The sequence below is a fragment of the Myodes glareolus genome, chromosome 18, assembly GCF_982192425.1.
Source record: "Myodes glareolus chromosome 18, mMyoGla1.1, whole genome shotgun sequence".
In the NCBI taxonomy this organism is placed as follows: Eukaryota; Metazoa; Chordata; class Mammalia; order Rodentia; family Cricetidae; genus Myodes; species Myodes glareolus.
The window spans coordinates 35,590,975-35,611,306 of record NC_142043.1 but is presented as its reverse complement, the minus strand read 5'-3'; the positions used below and the strand labels follow the sequence as shown (position 1 = coordinate 35,611,306).

General features: G+C 43.5%; 1 protein-coding gene across 8 annotated transcripts in view; it reads right to left on the bottom strand.

The window, feature by feature from the left end:
- The window catches only part of Vwa3b (von Willebrand factor A domain containing 3B), a 189,668-nt gene that overhangs the window by 39,330 nt on the left and 130,006 nt on the right, over positions 1–20,332 (bottom strand). For 7 of the 8 annotated variants that reach the window (XR_015735457.1, XM_087898072.1, XM_087898074.1 and 4 more), the window contains 5 exons: positions 19,735–19,868; positions 17,517–17,674; positions 11,976–12,110; positions 10,378–10,465; positions 10,127–10,283 (listed from right to left, as the gene is read on the bottom strand). Coding sequence is in view for 7 of the 8 variants with exons in the window: in XM_087898072.1 (XP_087754198.1) it covers positions 10,127–10,283; positions 10,378–10,465; positions 11,976–12,110; positions 17,517–17,674; positions 19,735–19,868 (672 nt within the window). In the remaining variant the exon portion in view is untranslated. The remainder of the gene's footprint in view (positions 1–10,126; positions 10,284–10,377; positions 10,466–11,975; positions 12,111–17,516; positions 17,675–19,734; positions 19,869–20,332) is intronic. The other variant, XM_087898068.1, reaches the window with a different exon arrangement.

Sequence of the window (20,332 nt, the reverse complement as noted above, 5' to 3'; positions counted from 1 at the left end):
TGTGGTGCAGGCCTTTAATTCCAGCACTCAGGAGGCAGAGGCAGGCAAATCTCTGTGAGTTCGAGGCCAGCCTGGTCTACAAAGTGTGTTCCAGAACAGTCAGAGTAACACAGAGAAACCCTGTCTTGAAAAACCAAACCACCAACAACAAAAAGTATCTAAAACATGCATAACATTGGGTTTTAAACTATCAAAAGTAGCTATGCCTAAAACTTGGGACTTCCAGGAGGAAGGCAAGAGTTTAATGATTTTACTGTTTAAGAATTTTAAAATACACACATTTGTCCTAGAATTAAATCACTAGGACCCATATGAGCAAAATGGTCAAAGGTTTGGAAAATGGAAGAGAAAGGCAGGAAGTGAAATGCTTTGGAGTTTAACCAACTACTGAGAAACCACACAGAGTCAGCATGCGACTGCTAAACGCGCCTTTCAAAGGGAAGGAAACAGAACAGGAGGCTAAAGGTGAAATGCCTAGGTTTTGAAACTGAAGATTGCATAAGTGTGTAAAAAAATAAAATAAAATAAAAAAGATGAAGGAGAAAGAAAGAAAAAAAATCAGCCCTCAAAATAGAGCAGTATCACAAAAGCTTGAAAAAAATCAATGCCAACCAAAATGAAAGACAGTTATGCTTTCCAGAGCCTGTCAGGAAAGCACTCCTTCAGAAGTCTGTAAGTGTCTCTCCTAGTTTGCCAGTCTAGCGGTCAACGATAAATCAGTACTAAAAAATGCTTAGTCAAAATCCTGACTCTTGACTTCACCTGCTCAACTAAAGGCAAGTTCATATGGTACTTCCCTCTTTGGTAGGTGTAGATTTCATGCCTGGCATGGCCATCACGGACTTGAGTGTAGCTGTTCAGATTTGACTTGTGTACCACCCACTCGCCTTCCTTTCTGCAGGCAGGATTGGGGGACACAAAGGCATACTCCACACCTTCAGTCTTTTGGTCTTAGTTTACAGCATGGTGGTTACTTAGAGGCCAGATGATCCACCCTCTTTATGATGTCAAATTTAGTGTCACAAGGGGCATTCCAGGGCTTAGGGGATCACAGTCAGGCTGCCTAGCATCTGGGAAGAGTGAGTGGGGAGGGCAGTGAGGTTCATGAAGAAGCTGAGGACTCGGTTTGGGAGAGAGTAAAAGGCATGTGATCACAGCCTCCTTGAAAATGACCTCCTTCACACTTTTATAACAGAGAGGGGGATCCACCTTATTTGGGAATAAGGAGAAGCCTAAGGCGCCATCTTCTTTAGTTCTCTGAGGCAAAACCAGAGTCCTCACCAAATTCATACAACTACCCCTTAGTGACAAGATTTTAACTAGGAGAGCAGTAGGCTAGAGGGGCACCAGGAGTAAGTTTGTAGAGTTGGGGAGGAATAGAGAAATGGATAGAAAGATAGACCATAGAGGTAGAAATTTCTAGAATTTATGGGTAGGCAAAATTGGGCTGATAGTTATAATTGTTCTACTCTTACATATAATACCTTGGACCATCAACTGGAAAGCAGGTTCAAGAAAATACAACAATAACAACAACAACAATAATAATTTATCCCCACTCTCTGCCAGGAATAACAGAGACATTCTCCTCATATGCTCTCATCCAATGCCATTATAGACAAATACATTTAATTGTAGCTTTTGTTATATGGCCAACTAAACTGTCCGCTAAGCTGTAATGTCTTCGTTATTTTATGTATGGGCATTTTGCCTGCATGTATGTCTGTGTACCATGTGTGAGCAAAGACCAGGATAGGGTGTCAGATCCTCGGGAACTGGAGTTACAGGTGGTTGTGAGCCACCACGTAGGTGCCAGGAATCAAACCTAGGTCTTGTGGAAGAGAAGTCAGTGCTCTGAACAGCTGAGCCTCTCTCCAGACCCCTTTAGTTGGCTTTTATAAGGATTGCTTATTGGGGGGGTCAGTGAAATGGCTCAGTGAGTACAGGCTGTTTCTTTTATACAAGCCTGTCTACTTTAGTTCAGTTCACCAGAGCCCATGTAAGCTGGGAGAGCATCTACTCCACAATCTGCTCCTTTCACCTCTACATGCACACTGTGACCTGTGTGCTCTAACCCTATAACACAGATACATTCCAAATTGCTGGTATAATACATGTACTAAACATAAACATATAATAAAATATGCATAATATGTATTGAATAACATGAAAGACTAAAATAGAGATTGATATACTGTAAAATATAGTTAAGTTTAGATTCTGCCAAGTCTGTCTTGTTAGAAATGGAGGCACAGGACAAAGGGAGACTTTATCTGCTGGGTGGGGAGTTTGCCGAAACGAGCAATGTGAAAAGGATTTTGAAGAGATTTATTTCTTTTTCATTCAAACACGGTAAAATACTTGAATGTTGAAATGAAACCATGATGCTGTCACACCGTAATAGAAAAGGTCAAGTTTTTACTGGGTTTGCTGTATGTGTGCATGTCACTGTTTCTTAGTGACATCAGAAAGACAGAGACGATGGGTGCTCTCAGGACTTCATGCAGGTTGCCCCATATGGGAGGAATAGCTCGATATGTTGTCACAGTTTAACTGTCATTTTAAAAAGATATTTTTAAAGTTTTAATTATGTGTAGGTCTGTACATCTGTGTTGGGTATGTGCACACATGTACAGGTACCCATGAAAGCCAGAAGAGGGCGTCAGAGCTCCTGGAGCTGGAGGCATAGGCAGCTGGGAACCATCTAACATGGGCGCTGGGATTCAAACTCAAGTCCAGTGGGACAAGCAGTGTGTGTCTTCGGCTCCTATTAGTAAATGTTATTAAAACTTCTCCAAAAAATCATTATTACATAGAAACATGTTCAGAGCAGAAGCTAGATGAATAAAACATCATGTGTAGTTATGTACACGGCTATTAATTTTCAACATAAATCAGAAGGAATTTATCTGATGACATTAGAAGTGGCAAAGATGAAATTGAGAAAACTGTGTGAAATTGATGGTTTTACATTTCACTGTTTAACCTAGACCAAATTTATGAATTTCAATGTTTTCCAATAAATATCTCAGCACTCAGTGACAAGCCAGGCAAGGGAAAGCTCTAACTGATGTGTCTAATGAAAATGCAGAGCTCCCTGAGTCTCATGTGGACATATTTCTGAATGTGGACACCATGGTGCTCTAGAAATTGCCGTTGTCGAAACTGCTGAGCCCTGAATCTTAAGGGTATGCTCTTCAAATGGCAGCTTCTACAATCTCTGCAGATCAAGTGAAGCCAAGGTTCACAGAACCGACTGGCAAAGTGGTGGTCGATGACATCGCTCAAAGACCATGAAAGTGTGTGACTGTGGTGTCGACTGTCATTCACATTTTAGCTCTAATTTTGTTTTTTTAAAAAAAGTCAGTCAACATTTGCTGACATTGAGTGACACTTGAGGGATGGAAAATAGGGCCTCAAAACTTCATGCTCAGTTTTACTTCGCTGAGGTTAAAATCCGAAGGAAGAACAAAGGACATGTAGGCACCAAAAGAAAGGGCCGGCCAGTCCGTGGCTTCTTTTCCACATAGCTACACTGTTTCATCTTTCTGTGTGATGACTATGTAAACAGCTTTTGTAATAACTGCCATTTAAACATTTTAAACTTTCCATTCAGTAGATTTAAGTCTAATCCTCCTGTATTTACTGTTTGTTTGCTGGGTTGTCTGGTTTGTTGCTGCTTCTTTGTTTGTTTGTTTTGGAGCCCAGACTGGTTTCGACCTCACTATGTAGCCCAGGCTGGGTTACAACTTCCAGTAGTTCTCTTGCTGAACCCCCTAACTATCTGCTAGGGATAGAAAAATCCTCCCATATCTGAAAGCAGGAAAACATAATTTAAACAACACCCCTGGTCTCTTTGTAGCTAATATACCTCTCAGCTAAATGTGAGATGAATAGATTCCTCACAGGTTGCTCTAAGATTTAGGGCAGATACTTTAATGACATCAAATGTTTTTCTCAGAGCTTAAGACATGGTAAGTATTCATCATAGAATAGATTAGAGACCTCTTTGTGGTCCTCCAGGAATAAATGACAGAGATGCCATACAAAGGCACAAGGCTATGCATAGAGCCCAGAGGACAAGGCAGATGGCCTTTATGGGATGCTATAACAGACACAATGAAGAAGAAGATGATGATGAAGATGATGGGTGTCGTCAGCTCTGCAGTAATTCACGCCAATCTTCCCAAATTATCTTTTTTAAAGGCAATTATCAATAAAGAGCTCTGAATTCTAGGCTCATCTAATGGCTAAAGCAATTTTATTCTGTGTATGACTTAGTGATGAATTCATCTTTTTGAAAGAGCTAAGATAAAATTATCTGGCCTATTTTATATCTTGTAATGAACAGTTGCTAGGGCAACCTTCCTGCTCAGCATTTCATTTCCAAGGTGACAGATTTGCTACTGGTCCAGGAAACTGGAAAGCAAAACAGAATTGTGCTTTGGAAGAAGAAAGATCCCCCAAGTAAGCCATGAATGAAACAAAGACTCCTCACAAAGCCGGATGCTGCTTCTTGGCCCATATAGACGCTGCCATGCATTGAACAGAGAGGAGTCAGTTAAAATTCTCAGGGCAGAGAAAAGATTCAGGCCCACCTGCTTGCCAGTTCCATCTTTTTCACAAAATAGTCCTTGCAATTTAAAAAAAAAATCTCTCTAATAAGCTGGGAGACATTTTAGCATATTCTTTTTCTATTCTTCCCATTTATAGCTGAGGGTTGCTTCCAGTCTAAGGAACTATTAGGGAACAAAAGGTACAAACAGAAGGCATTTGGAGTTTACTCATGTAGTCATTTTGCAATGCACACTACATTATTTACTACTGAAGCCGCACACTCTGCCATGCAATAGATCTCAAAACCTATTCCTCCCGTCTGTCTAAAGCCTTGTACCCTTTGATCAACAGCCCCCACTGTCCTCCTCTCCGCTCCCTCCCTGCAGGCTCTGGAACCAGCACTCCACCCTATGTCTAGGAGCTCCACTATTTTAGACTCTCTATATAGATGAGATCATGCACTCTCATCATTAAAACAACAAAAACAAACCAACAAAAAAATAACGGGGGCTGAAAGGATGGCTTGGTAGCTAAGAGCAAGTGCTGTTTTTTGCAGAAGACCCTGGTTCAGCCCTCAGCAGCCATGTCAGGTGGCTGGCACCATGGCAACCATGCCAGGTGCCTTCCTCTGCCCTTTGTGGGCACACTACTTACATGTACATACACACACATATGCACATACATTTTTTTTAAAACATCACAGATAAGCAAGGTGTTGGATATGCTAATTGGCTTGAATTAACCATTTCACATTGTAAACTGATATCAAGTCATCACAGTATGCCCTGTAAACATATAAAGTTAGGATTTGTCAAAAAAAAAAAGGTTAAAAATGTAAAGACATAAAGATGATGAGATTGAAATGCATTATGGTCTACCTCTATTGTCATCTAATTCTTGCCTATCTGTTAGTGATGAAGGGTGAATTGCTGGGCACCACACTATCCTGTTTGGATACTTGGGATGGGAGTGGACGGCACCACAAAAGGTGCCAAGCACAAGTGTCCATGGGGAGATGTCCATCCCCTTCTCTTTGGCCTTGGTTTCTGGAAGTAAAACACTAGAATGTTCTCCTAACTATCAGGATCCTAACTCTTGCTCCTCCCGAATGTTTCTGTTGTAACAACCAAGTCTGGAATCTAGCTTATACTAGCATACAGTGTAGCAGTTCCATTGTGGTATTTTTAAAGCAAAACTGACTTTGTTTCTGTTACTTCTCCTCCCCTATTCTCCCGGGCACTCTTCTTCCCTCTTCCCTCCTCCCATCTGCAGCAGCCACCTTATGTGTCCTGTGCATCTTTGAGCTTTCCTGACCCTTCTGTCCTTCCTTAATAACGTTCTCCTATCTAGTCTCATAGTTTGTAATTCTTCTCCCATCCCTTTATTTACATACTGTAAATATTAAAAGTCAGGATCGATGGTGGCTTGGATAAGATGCCCCCCACAGTCTCGGTATTTTGGAAAAATTTAGGTGATGTGGCCTGGCTACAGAAAGTATGTTGTTTGAGGCAGGCTTTGAAATAAAAAGCATTATACCACTTGTATTTTGTTGCAGTTGTTGGCGTCATTGTTTTCTCTGCTCGGTGCTTGCAGTAAAGGATGGAGTTCCCAGCTTCCTGCTCTGGCCACGCCGGCTGTCCGTGGCTGGCTGCCGAGCCGTGCCTCCCCACCACAATGGACTCATCCCTGGGAACTATAAGCCCAAACTCTCTCATCCTTAAATTGCTTTGGTTGTGGCCTTTATCACAGCAACAGGAAAGTAACTGATTCAGGATCTGCATATGAGAATATGTGGTTTCTGTTTTTCTGAGTCTGGGTCATGCCACTTAATATAAAACTCTCCAGATTCATCCATCTCTCACAAATTTCAGTTTTCTTTAACATCTGAGTAATATACCAATTGTTATATAGGCCACATTCTCATTATCCACTCATCTATTGATTGACACCTAGGCTAATCCCGTTTCCTGGATGTCGCAAATATAGCAGCAATAAGCGTGGAGCTACAGGCTTCTCTCTGGTAGGATATGAAATGCTCTGGGTTTTTGTATTCAGGGCATATCATAGCCCTATTTTGAATTTTTTGAGGACCATTTCCACACACACCCCCGGCAGTGATTCAAGGGTCCCCCATCCTTACATCCTTGCCAGCATTTAGGGTCATTATTTTTATGATGTGAGCCATTCTGACTGGGGTGAGAGTGAACTATTAAAGTGGTTTTAATTTGCATTTCTCTACTGGTTAAGGATGTTTAGGGCTTTTAAAAATATTTTTTGTCCATTTCTGTTTCCTCTTTAGTTAACTTCATTTCATTATCCCATTTCTCAATAGATGCTTCATTTTTATTGTTTAATTCTTTCAATTCTTTATATACTGTAGAATCAACCTCCTTGTTGAAGTATAGCTGAATTTTGTCTGAAGTACAGCAAAAACTTTCCCCCACTCTGTGGGTTGTGTGTTTGTTCTGAGGATGGTTTTCTCTGATGTGAAGAAACATTTTAATCTCACGTCACCCCATTTGTTATTCTTGGGCCCATCTCCTGTGCTGCTAGAGTCCTGTTCAGAACAGTCCTCACTGTGCCTATGACTTGAAATGCGTTCCCTACATTTTCCTCTGGCAGTTCTGGTGGTTCACATTTTAAATGGAGGACGTTGATCCACTTTGAATTGCTGTATCTCTAGGATGAGAGCGGCTGATCTAATTTCATTCTGTTGTGTGGCATATCCAGTCCTGCCAGGACCGTGTATTAAACGGTCTTTCTCCCCTGTGCGCTTCTGATGCCTTCATGCGGGTGAAATCTTGGGACTCTCTGGACACCTCAGCCCCACACCATTCTGTCCCACTGATGTGACTTCACACCGGCCTCCACCTCTGCCCCGTGTCATCACCGAGTCATCGGTGTCTGGACTTGCCTCTTGACTGCCGCGGCTTCTCAGCCTCGCATCTCCACACTGCCTTTTACTTAGGCAGCAAAAAGTCAAAGCTCTTTTCCCCATGATAAAAATCTTTTCTATTTTCCTCAAGACAGAGTTGAAAATCCTCAAGCTCAATTAAAGCTTTACTTTCTCCACACAGACGTAGAAGCCGGAGGACAACTTGCCGAAGCATCTTTTCTTCTTCCTGTTACAGCCAGCCTTAGTGGCAGGTGCCTTCACCCACCAAGCCATCTCGCTGGCTCTTACATTTTTTAAACCTTTCCATTTTGATGGGGGAGAGGTTTGTCAAAATTTTAGTTGTCAAAATTTGTATATTTCTTACCTCATTTACCTGGTTACTACTGAAGTTAAATATTTTGGTGTGTCATTTTGGCTTTTCTCCCTTTTATCTCAGATTTCTCGCTGAAATATTTATCATGTCTATATACCTTCATTGTGAAGATACGCGTGTGTGTGTGTGCGTGTGTGCATACAGGCTGAATACCAATTTATGCACATACTGATATATACTTCAGCAAGTATATTAATAATGTAATTCTTATGACCTTCCTTCATTGTATATGCTACAAACATTTTCATATATCTGTGTTTTACTTCATATATTTTTATGCAGATGTCATTTTTATTAATTCTTTGAGAGTTTCATATGATGTAGTTTGGTAACATGCATGCCCCTCCTCTAACTCCTCCCAGACCAACCCTCCCTTGCCAATAGCTCCTCAGCTAGGGGTAGGGTTTTGTGCCCACCTCCCCTATCGATGCTGGAGTTTGGACTGGTTTGAGCCTGCATGGTCTTGTTTAAGTGGTCAGAACCACTGCAAGTTCGTGCAGCGAACACTGCGGTGTGTGTCTGGAAAAGTATCTCCTGGCCGTCATCCACTGCCTCCGACATCCCTCCTCTGCACTGATCCATTTCAATGTAGTTAGGGGATAAATATTCTCCTTATGGCTTCTTCTTTTGGCCATACGCTTGTATTCCCCTAGCCTGCCACATGTGCTTTTGAGACCTTTCCATTCCAATGTATCTCAAGTCACTGGAAGACTTACAAGGAGGGATGAGATAAGCCCAAGGAAATTCTACTTCCAGGAGGAAGTCATTAAACAGGTTTGTTCCAAATAAATCCCAAATATATGAATAAAAGAAATACATGGAACTTGAAGAAAATGTCACCAGACTTCCTGGAAGAGACAGTCAGTGATCACTCACTTTGTCTTTGGAGCCTTGAGGCAAAAAAAACAGGGCAACCAGTGCCACCCACAACCTCCAGGTGAACAACAGCCAGCAGGGTGACACCGACCTTCATTGGTCACTTTTAAATGTGACTAATGGCTAGCAGAAGAGAATCTGTTGCTCTGTCGGCTGCTCTAAGTATGCTCGCCCCAGCGAGGTCAAGGCCAGTTAGAGCCTTTTCACCAGATGTTCTTGTGGGAAATCTCAAATACAGAAAAAAAAAAAACAGACAGAATCGCACAATCATCTGTCCTCCCTGATGACCTTTTCCCAATTTAAAAATTGCTCCGGTCGCTCTTACCCCCACCCTGTCCCATCTAGACCTCCTGAGGCAAACACCGAGCATCCCATCCACAAACATCTCAGGATGTTCCTTTAGGGATGCCATTCCCTTTAGAGCTGGGAAGCCCGAGGGTTGCTACTTGAACTTTCAGCCTCTTCGTATTTCCCAGCGGACCTTGGTCCTCCTGTTCGCGTCCCCTCTGTGTTTGACATCCCGCTCTAGCGCGGCTGTCTCAGAAATAGCTCTCCCTGAAGCCAGGGAGCTTCTCATCACCACGGGTCCTCGCTGCGGGAGGGCCGGCTCCAGAACATATTGCCACCACTGTCGACACTCTCAGACCCTTCTGCACAATGGAGGGGTTTCTGCACATAGCCTCCCTCCATCCTCATGTCCCTTAAGTCATCGGTGACTCATTAACTCCCACGACAAAGTGCATGATGTGTGAGAAGCTATTATATCGCATGGTTAGGAAGTAATGGGGAAATGTGCATGCTCAGTGTAGATGTCACTTTTGATGTAAGATTGGCTGAAGCCATAGATGAAGAGTTCACAGACACCAAGGGTCAGCTGGACCTAAGGGGACATGCATGGCCTCGGCCACATATACCCTACCTACCACACTCTCACACTAGAGGCTCTTTTTCTTCCCCGGGAGTATGACCATTTCAAATCCAGCCCCCACGCACGCCTCCTCTCTCCTTGCTTGTGGTGGCTTTTATAATAGAGAAGGTGTCATTTAACTTGGGAAAAGAAACGGCCTCATCTCTCTGGCGAAGCCCTCCCTCTTCCCCCGTCCTTTGTCCCTAGGTCCCTGGATGCCCACTCGTTCTCTGGGGAGCTTTCAACAGCTCTGCAGCTCCACACATCCCCACAGCAGCAAGGGGCTACAAACTGCCAGCTCAGCGAAGGCCAGTTCCTCCCGCTCCAGAAGGGAGGGATGAGTGAGGGTCCCCACTTCTCTCCCTCATGTACTACCTCTACATATACCTTCTTCCAAGACAAATACCTCTTCTACAATGGCTCAAAAAATTAAAGCAGGTCATTTTTTATATGAGTAGAAAATAAAAAAAATCATCTGGAGCGGGGGGAGGGGCACCCAAACAATCCATCACATTACCTCATCGAAGACCTTGGAGGCAACATGCTTATTCAGGATGGGGACATAGGTGGCATTGTGGGGCACTGCCGTTCCAGCCAAGGCATCCATGATGGTGAGTTTCTTGGCCACGAGGCTGTGGGTTTGGAGCCAGTTTTCAGAGGACATGTCTGCAGAGCTGAAAACACAAGACCCTAGAATTTAAAACCTGCAACTTAGTCATTCACAAACAAAACCAGAACAAAATGTCCGCCTTGGATTAAAGCACTCACGTGTGGTCAGTAACGTGGCTTCCATTTCTGGTGAGTCTCTCAGACAGTTTGTCATCTAGGTGCTTATTCATCCACAGGATGCTCATTTCTGTGGAGTGAGACGGCAGCCATGTATATTGGGGCTGACATCAAGGATCCATCACTCTTGCTCAGATGGAGGGCTAATGGCAGCCCACACCTCAGAGGCCATAGTTTAACCTACCAGAGCAGGCTTTCAGGCAAAATGCATTAGCCGCTTCCACTGCAGCCCCGGGCCTAGGTGACACAGCCCTGCCTTACCCACTTGCTCCCCACCCCCCACGCGGTGAGCGCTCTCTCCACAGAAGAATCAGATGCACACGCAGTCCCTTTCTTCAAAACGTTTAACAAGACTACGATTTACCAGCGATGGCTCAGCATCAGGACCCCCACAACTACTAGCGGAGGGATTTGATCGACATTTTCGATCTGGACACTTCAGCTTAGTGTGGGAAACCAAAGACTGTTAGAGTCAGTGGAATCGTTAAGTTCAAATTTTGAAATTAGTATTTGGGGTTTTAAATGTATATCCTTCTGTAGCCTTGGCTCTCTAAATGGAAAGGAGTAGGTCCTTCACGGAGTTAGCAGCAGCTAGGGCAGCAGGCGAGGTGTGTGTTGGTGAAGTGCCTAGGAAACCGTGTTCTAGTTGACATGTGCTAAGTCCCATAATGAATGGACTTATATGTGCATGTTAGGCAGCTGAGGACATGCAAGCTAGTAGGCTGCATGTGTCTGACTGAGGACATACAAGCTAGCAGGCTGCATGTGGCTGGCTGAGGACATGCAAGCTAGCAGGCTGCACGTGGCCAACTGAGGACATGCAAGCTAGCAGGCTGCATGTGGCTGGCTGACGACAAGCAAACTAGCAGGCTGCATGTGGCCGGCTGAGGACATGCAAGCTAGCAGGCTGCATGTGGCCGGCTGAGGACATGCAAGCTAGCAGGCTGCATGTGGCCGGCTGAGGACATGCAAGCTAGGTTGAAAGGTCCCCCACACAGTGGCCCTGAAGCAGAGTCTGACTCAACCATGACAAGTTAACGCAGGAGCACAATTGTCACTCAGGGGCGTCCACTACACAAGGGACTGTGTTCTGGGCACAGGATTTAGTAACTAACTGTTTGAACTGTAGAGAGTGCACTATAGGATTCAATTTATTGTTTTAAGAAACGTCATCTCCTAATTAGTCACTGAGTGGACAAGTTCTACCTTCCTCATACTTAGCCTTACGAGTTTGACAGCTGGAACCAGAGGGAGGCTGACTGGGCGGCAAGAGTTTCAGAATTAAAGGACACAGTAGCAAACATTTCTTTTGACATGGTAGTCGAGTGAGCCACGAGTGTGCCAAACACCCAGACACGAGTAGCCCAAATCTAGCCCTAGGAAAATGCAGTGCACTTAAGTAGGTATTCCTGACTTACAAGCCAGCCTGTGTGGGAGGAATCTGTAACACTTTAAGCGTGGCCTTTTTTTTTTTTTTTTTACTACCCCCAACAGATCCCACCCGTGTCTTTCAGGCATAGAACAGTGGGCAAAAAGAAGATGAATGGGGCTTGCTGGGGTAGGGACCCTCTTGTGCTTGCCTCTGTCACTCGGAACAGTGGTGACGCAACTGTTGGGGCTCGAGCTGTCCTTGGTGTGGCTGGAGCTGTCCTGGGTGTAACTGCAGTTCTTGGAGGTGGCTATCTGGCTTCTGAGTTGGCTGGTTTTGGTCGATTCTGTTGACACCACAGAGAGAGGGGTTATAAGAACTGGGGGGTGGACGGAGATGTTTGAGTAGATAGAGCTGCTTTGTTAAATTAATGTAACTTTAGGCTGGAGACGTGGCTCAGTCAATGAAGTGCTTGCTCTTCACTTACGAAAACCTGAGTTTGCTTCCCCAGCAACTATTTGAAAGCAAAAATGCCAGGCGGGGCTGTCATCCTCTCACTGAGGATGTGGCAGCTCCTTAGGGCTTGCTGATCCACCAGGCTAACCTGGTGGGAGAGATCCAGGCCAATGAAAGACCTGCCTCAAGAAAACAAGGCAAAAGGCAGGTGAGGAAGAACACCCAAAGGTGACCTGTCTCCTCCATAAGTGCACACACACACACACACACACACACACACACACACACACACTTAAAAAAATATATATTTAACTTTAGCTTTCCATTTTTCAGAGGATGATCTGCCGTACTGATTGTATTCTTTAGTTCAATTCAAGCTATGCCTCTGTTGAAAAGGAATCTGCTGCCAAACTCATTCAGATTAGAGGAGGAGAGAAGGAAAGGAAGGAGGAGGGAGATAAGGAGGAGGGTGTAGTTTCTTGAGGTTGTAGAGCTGAGGCCCAGCTTTCCACACAGGCAAGGGGTCTTTCTCAGCTCCTGGAGATACTGTGCATATAGCTTACCACGTGAGTCCCCGTCTTTAGGTCAGGCACGGTGCATGGAATTCCCCTCATTGTTTGGGACTCCCTGACTTTCTCTTCTGCCACCAGCCAGAGACAAAGTCCCCATTTTTAAAGGGATTTTGTGTGGTCATACTAAGCCCACTAGGATAACTTTGTGTTTAGGTTAACACAATATAATCCACAATTGCAAGAGTTGTGTGATGTAGGGCAAGATATCTCTACTAGGTCACTTAACAAATGTTGATTATCACGGTTGCTGCCAGGTCATTTACATTACATTATCCTGTACCCTCTGTTGGTCCTTGCCACTAAAGGACAACATTTATCAGATATTGACATTGACTTGTATGCGTTAAGGACTAATGTGCCTATGGCAAGACATTTTGGTTACTTTGCGCATTTCGTAACACAAACACACTGGTGGTAGATGTGTTCTGTGCTCTTTACAAGCTGGAGGGACAAGCACCCACAACGTCAAGTAGGCATTGGTGAATGAATCCTGCTGTGTTCTCAACCTGGACTCGCTCTTCCCCACAAGATAGCAGGAATGATTACAAGTGGAAAATCTTCAAATGGCCAGGTTTTCTTTCCTCTTCTTTTACACACAATAGTAACCCCAGTGAGTTCCATAGCTGGATAAGGGAGCTTGCCATAGGAAGCTCATTGGCTTTCTTAGAGGTCAGAGCCTATCTTGGCTGCTTCTGTAGCCAGGAATTGAAAGAAAAAGAAACAAAGAAAAAAAAGACGCCTTTTCTTGGGAACGGAGTATGTGGGCAAGTGATCAATGAATCACAGAAGAGAGCTAAGTGAAAAACTGTATTTGGTAATGGTGTATCTGTTCCCCACAATGTCTACTCCCCCTCCATGTTTCATTTCTCTTCTGCATTAAACATTAAGGTAAAATTAAATTTAGTACACGGCCGCCTGTGAATATCCAGGATCTGAAGTCTAAGTGATGTGGTGGTGAAAGAGGCAAAGGTCACTAAGACACTTAGGAGAAGTATAAACTAGCAGGTCTAGCCAAAGTCAGGCTCAGCAGAGACAGGATGGCAAAGGATCGGCCAAGGACGGGAATGGAGCCTGTTTGTTTCCACAGGCCTAGCCTGTTTCCCTTCTGGACAGTGTCATCAAAATCAAGCAGACAGGACATACATGAGGCTCAAGGGCTGACTGCCTTGTCTCGCCTAGACTCATGAGACACCAAGCGACAGCAGTGGGAGAAGTCACTCTGCTCCTAAGATACACTTAGCATTCTGGTCTGCAGAGCCCACTGCTGCCACCTCCAGCAGTGCCAGCAGACAGACAGACAGACAGACACACATACACACACATACACAAAACCCTGTCACAAATGCAGTGAAAATTACTAAATCATTGGAACCACAACCCACAAAAACAGGCCACAGTCAACATGTCTGACAAACACAATGGCAACATGTCAAAATAAAAGACCTCAATAGGATCCAGTGTCTCTAATATAACAGAGTGCTCAGGGTACGATTTAAAAACATCACTTAGAGCTGCAGAGATGGCTTGGGTAGTTTTAAAAAGCCCATGATGTTCCTGCACAGGACCAAGTTCAGTTTCTAGCACCTATGTCAGAGAACTCACAACAGCTTGTAAGCTCCACCTCCAGAGATCTGACACCCTCTTCTGGCTTCTGCAGTTACCTACACTCATATAAGTATACCTAGCACACATACATACACACATATGTTACAAACACAACACATACAATCACATACACAGTACTACACACACAACACACACGATTAAAAATAAATATTTTTCAAAAATACATTTTTCTGTCAAGAAAAACACATCTTGAATAACAAAAGGCAACAAAATGTCATCAATGGAAATCAGAAATTAAGATTATTTGATGAGAATTTCAAAGAAGCTGTCCATAAAAAAATTTGACAAATAAATATAAATTCTCGTAGGGGAAATAAACAAATAGAAAAAACTGAAAAATCCCCTAATAAGACTAAATAAAAACAAAAGGAGAGGATAGACACAAATCATGATGTCAAGACATGGGGACATAACTATAGATCTTGCAGAAACGGAAAGTCAATAAAAGAATATGATGAACAACTTTGCCTTATAATGTGAGAATTTAGAAGGAAAATGACCAAATTCTCAAAAAAAATTAGGAATTTCCAAAAACCAGACAAGATGAAACATGATAAGACTATCTTAAAACCACAAGAAATCAAACTCAGATTGAAAAATCTCTTTTCAGAGATTTCTGGGTCCAGTTGGCTTCGTGATCCTCTTACACAACACACAGAAATTGCATCACTTTCTCCCAAGAAAGAAAGAGGAGGAAAACATCAACCCATTTGATGAGAATGGTATTGCATGACATGAAAACTCAGAAAATAGGACTTCAAAAGGAAGGAAACTGCAAACCAGGAACTTCTGTCAACCTTGACGTGAAAGTCCTCAAAATATTTCAGCAACTAGAGTGACAGATTACAACCATTGTACACAGAGACCATTCAGGAAACATTTAAGGTGCTGTCTTAGCTTCACCTGACAACTTGACACAGCCTAGGGTCACCCAAAAAGGGAATCTCAACTGAAGGACTGCTCAGATCACATTGGCCTGGGGGAGTCAGGGAGCGTGGGGGTGGGGGGTGGGCGGGGTGCTGTCTTGATTGTAGGTTGGTATAAGAGGATCCAGTCCATTGTTGATGGGCGACACAATCCTTGTACAGTTAGTTGATCCTTGGCTGTGTGAAAGGCTAGTTAATTATGGGCCTGGTAAAGCAGTAGCAGTGTTCCTCTGTGGATTTGCCTCAAGTCCCTGCTGGAATTCCTATCTTGGCTCCCTCAGTGGTCTCCTCTAAAGTGAAATAAGCCCTTTCCTCCCCAAAGTTCCTCCTGGCCAGAGTGTTTAATCATAGCAACAGAAAGCAAGCTAGAAAAAATATACAAGGCTGCTTCAGTATGTGAAAACAAACAATGCAATCAATCCATCAATAGACCAAAGAAGAAAAATCAGATATGAATGGACACAGAAAAAGCACCTAGCAAAATCCAGCACCCATTCATGATGAAAAATAAGAACCTTGCAGAAAGTTAAGTGGAGCACATTCCCAGCTTGACAAAGAATAGATGAGAACCTGCACAGTTGAAATCGTATTTAATAGGGAAAAATATTGTTTTCCCCAAATACTGGGAAAAAGAAAATGACAACCACTGTTACCTTTATTCAAAATAGTACTAGAGGTTCCAGCCCCTGAAATGAGGTAAGAAAGTGAAATGAAGCCAGAAAAAATGGAAATAAATACAAAAGTGTCCCTATTTATATAGTGTGACCATATAGAACATGATAGGAAATCTACCCAAAGGAGAGCTCTTCATACTACTGACTTTAGTGAAGCATCCAGTTACAGATTCAACAAAAACCAGCGACTGTATTTTATGGGATATGTGGAAAATTACAAAAGGCTGCTGTTAGACATCAAAGAAGACCCAAATGAATGGAGAGAAATTCCATGCTTATGAGTTGGGTGATCTGCCAAATGAAATCATACATTTAATGCAATTACTGAGAAATCCCAGAGAGTTTTATAATAGAAATGGACAAATGTATTCTAGAGTTCACCAATCAAGAACACATGAGAACTCTTAAAACTCACCAATGAAACTCACACTCATTTGAAAATTTACCACACAAACATTTCACTAGAAATGCACACCAGTTGGCGAACAGCAGTAACAAAGAAATGCAGGAAGACACTCAACACCTTCAGCAACTATGGAAATGCAAACTAAAATCACTGTGAGCATGACCATCAGAAAGACTGAGATTTAAAAAAACCATGGTAAAACATTATGCCGTTGAAAATGTAGAATAACCGGTCTCTCACTCAGGCAAAATGGCATGGTTGTTTTGGAAAAATTGTTTGGTCATTTTCTTCACAGTGAAATGGTGAATTACCATGGGATTTGGCAATTGCACTCTTGGCTATTTATCCTAAATAAATGAAAACTTAAGGATGCAATGAATTTGTACATGCATGCTCATATTCTGCTTTATTTATAATAGACTGAACTTAGAAGTAACTTGGGTTAATCAACAGACACACGGTTAAAGCAACTGCGGCTCACATATCACCTGGACTACTCACCGATACAAAGGAATGAACTGTTCACATGTAAAATCTTCTATGTGTTTACAGAAAATCATGCTAAGTGAGAAAACAGTCAATTCTGTGATTCTGTTCCTAAAATATTTTGAAATGTAACAGTTTAGAAAGAAAGCATAGTGATTCCCAAAGGCCAAGGGAAGGTATAGAATTGTGTGGGTGAGACCATAAAAGGGCCCTATAGGGACCTCATGGTGATGGAATTCCCCCACATCCCTACACTTGTAATAAGAACCTAGTCAGACAAGACTAGCTGGGACAAATCTGAGCAAAACCTTTTGGTTTTACCAGTGTCACTATCCTGGTTGTGGATGTCTATGAGATGTTACCATGTGGGGGAACGTCTACAGGGTAATGCTCTGATATCATGCAAACTGTCTTAAGAAAATTCATTTTAAAAAAACACGCATAAGAGGTTCAGAAGTAGTAGGTTTGCCAGGAATGAACAAGGCACCAAAATAAACAAACAACACTTAAATTAGGGTCTTAAAAGAAATCCCATGTGGGTTTGGTATTAGTCCGTCTCGCTGGAGGAAAGTCAGCCAAGGGTGGCGCCATTCTGGGCACAGGTACCTGCATGCAGGAGTTTCTTTTTCTGCGTCTTTCCATCCAAAATCTTCCATGGTCCTTTAGACACCTTGGGGGGTGAAACAGCCATTGAGTCAGCATCCGATTGAGAGTTTTCATATTTTTCTGGGGTTGAAACCATGGAGCAGATTTCCTTTTGATGCCTGTTGAGTTCAGATTTTTTTAAAGTTAGACCAATAAAAAGGAGGGTGAAAGATAATGTGCATTAAGAAGGAAGAGAAGCAGATTAGTACATTCATACTGAACACTGCAGACTTAAAGAAGTGAGCTCCCCTCTCAAAAGGAGGTCCCTTTAACTAAGAGGGCCAGCATACTGGGCAGGCTAAAATAAACGTATTGATCAAGATTCAGTCTTCCGATTATCAAACTAAGCATTAATACGTCTGGGTGCATGGACACAGGAGAGTGTCAGGCCCAGCCCTTGAGTGGGGCAGTGTGACTCCTATCACAGATGTGTGACCTCACTGAAGTCACGAAGTTTCTTCAGTTTTGTCACCTGTCACTTAGGAGCTTCATCTGTGCACCACGACACAGGACTGCCGTGGGGACGAACACGAGGCAGCACACCTGTTATGGAAAACCAATTCTCTAACCGAAGCGTCTTTGATCAAGCTCTTGCACAAGGTGAGACTTCTCAGGCCAGCCAAAATGGCAGCACATGATTGTAGAGACTCTCTGAGACCAGTAGGGATCCAGAAAAGCTCAAATCTCTGCCCACACATTTCTGTGTCTGGGCTCTGGAAAGAGCAGCCGCGGCACAGGTATGTGGATGCATGGGGCTCACAGTAGGGGCCCCGTGGTCTGTCCTTTGTGTGAAAACGTCCACACTGTGCACCCCACAGCAGAAAGGAACCAGGACTCATGCACCCATTTCTCCTGGAGCAGGGTTTGTCCTCGGTGTATTAAATAAATAAATAAATAAATAAAATATTTGGAGGCTGATATGTCTTTTTTTTTTCCTAGTGGAAAACTTCAAAACAGTAGTCTGTGGTTAATAAAAGCTAAGTGGGAGAAATCACTGTCCTAACGCAATTAACTAAACAGTACAGCAGTCTGTAGGCTGAGCCACTGCCTTTTGCTCTGTTAAGTCAGAGTTCCTACTGTGAGCCACAGGCATCCACCCAACCACCTATCACCGCCCTTTCCCACATTACAGATGGGAGAACAGAGGCTTTGCCCAAAGTGGGAAGGCTGCAGTGGTAAGATGCCTCTCACTCCATCAAGCATGCAGTCCTCCCAGCCCTCGAAACAGAAAACACAAGACATCGGGGTCATCAGACAACAGACCAAATCCAGGTTCTAGCACCAGCTGGTCATTTTGTCTAAGGTTTTCTTTGTTTAAACAAGGAAGGCTGAAAGAAGGGAAAAATTAGCTTACACCCAAGGAATGCTTGCTTAGTTGATTGTCAGTTTATCTGTGAAGTTTAGAAACACATTTGTGCTTCTCCCAAATTCTCAAAACACTGCAAAATCACCTTCTAAGAGAATCCACTATAGGACAGGCCTCTTTTTCTCATAACTTGATATCTGTGTTAATGCTTAAGTTGTTAATTGGAAGACTTTGTTTCGATGAATAAAAAAAAAATTCTCGCTAATAAATGTATTTTCAGTCTTTCCGTTCGCTCTCTCCCTATGAGCTATTCTCCTGCAGGATGGGCATGAATATCTGTACAGACAACCCTAAATCACTTTAATAAGATTTGACTCATTTCCTGAGTGTTGGGATCAGTGGCCGTTTTGTTGATACCACCACGAGCAGAAGCACGATACAAGCTGGAGGAAGACTGAAGAAGGGTGTCTCCCCAACCTGCGACCACAGCCTGATCAGGAAACAGATCCAGGTCATGGAAAAGTGTGAGAGGAAGTGAATTGCCTGTCAGTGCTTCACAGACTCAAGCCCAGACCTCAGGCTGTTGAGCCCTGGGCTGTCTCCACCTCAGACACCCCTCTCTGCCCCGCACTGCTCGGCGGGTTCTATACTGGATAGAAAATACAGAGTGCACACGTGACCTCAGGCCAGTTACTAGACCATTCTCTTTCTGTAAAATACCCTAACATGACCAGACTACATGCTTCTTACACTAGATCCCTCAAAGTCCTTCAGAAAGGGGAGAGCAGGAGGAGCATATGGGGGGGGCAAGGGGAGCAGGGAGGGGTGAGGCAGAGTGGGGGGTGGGAGCAGGGGAAGTGGTCTGGCACTCACTTGAAGCCTCCCCCCTTTTCTCCATTGTACCACCAGTCCATGACTAAGGACTCAGAGTAAAGCTCCTGCATCTTCTCCAGGTCGCTGTAGCCCTGTTGCATCTCCTGAATCAAGAGGCTCATGTCTTCATCCTGCTGAGAGAGAAGTGGACAGTCACGGGCAAGCACCTGGGACACAGACTGCATCAGACAGAGCAGAACCTAAAGCATCTCACGGGCTCCTTCACCATCCCATGTCCAACTAGCCTTATGGTCTATTAGTTACCTACGACAAAGAGAATTTACACAGTCACACTTGTGACGTTGTCATGACAAAAGTAGTAAGCATCTCCATCACCACCCTAAAGCACCCCATCCCCGTTTGTAAACCTGGTCTCCTTCGCACAACCCCTCTCCTTCATTACTAAGCAATTACTCAATATATTCTGCCACTACACATGAGTCTGAATTCTCTGCGAATGGAATCATACAACAAAAGCTCAAATCCTCGGGAGCTCCCTCCTCTCACTTATTTTGAAACTCGTTCATAGTATAGTGTGAACCCCCATTCATTCATTGAAGTGTTAAGTAGTTTTCTACTGTATAATAAATATAAAAAT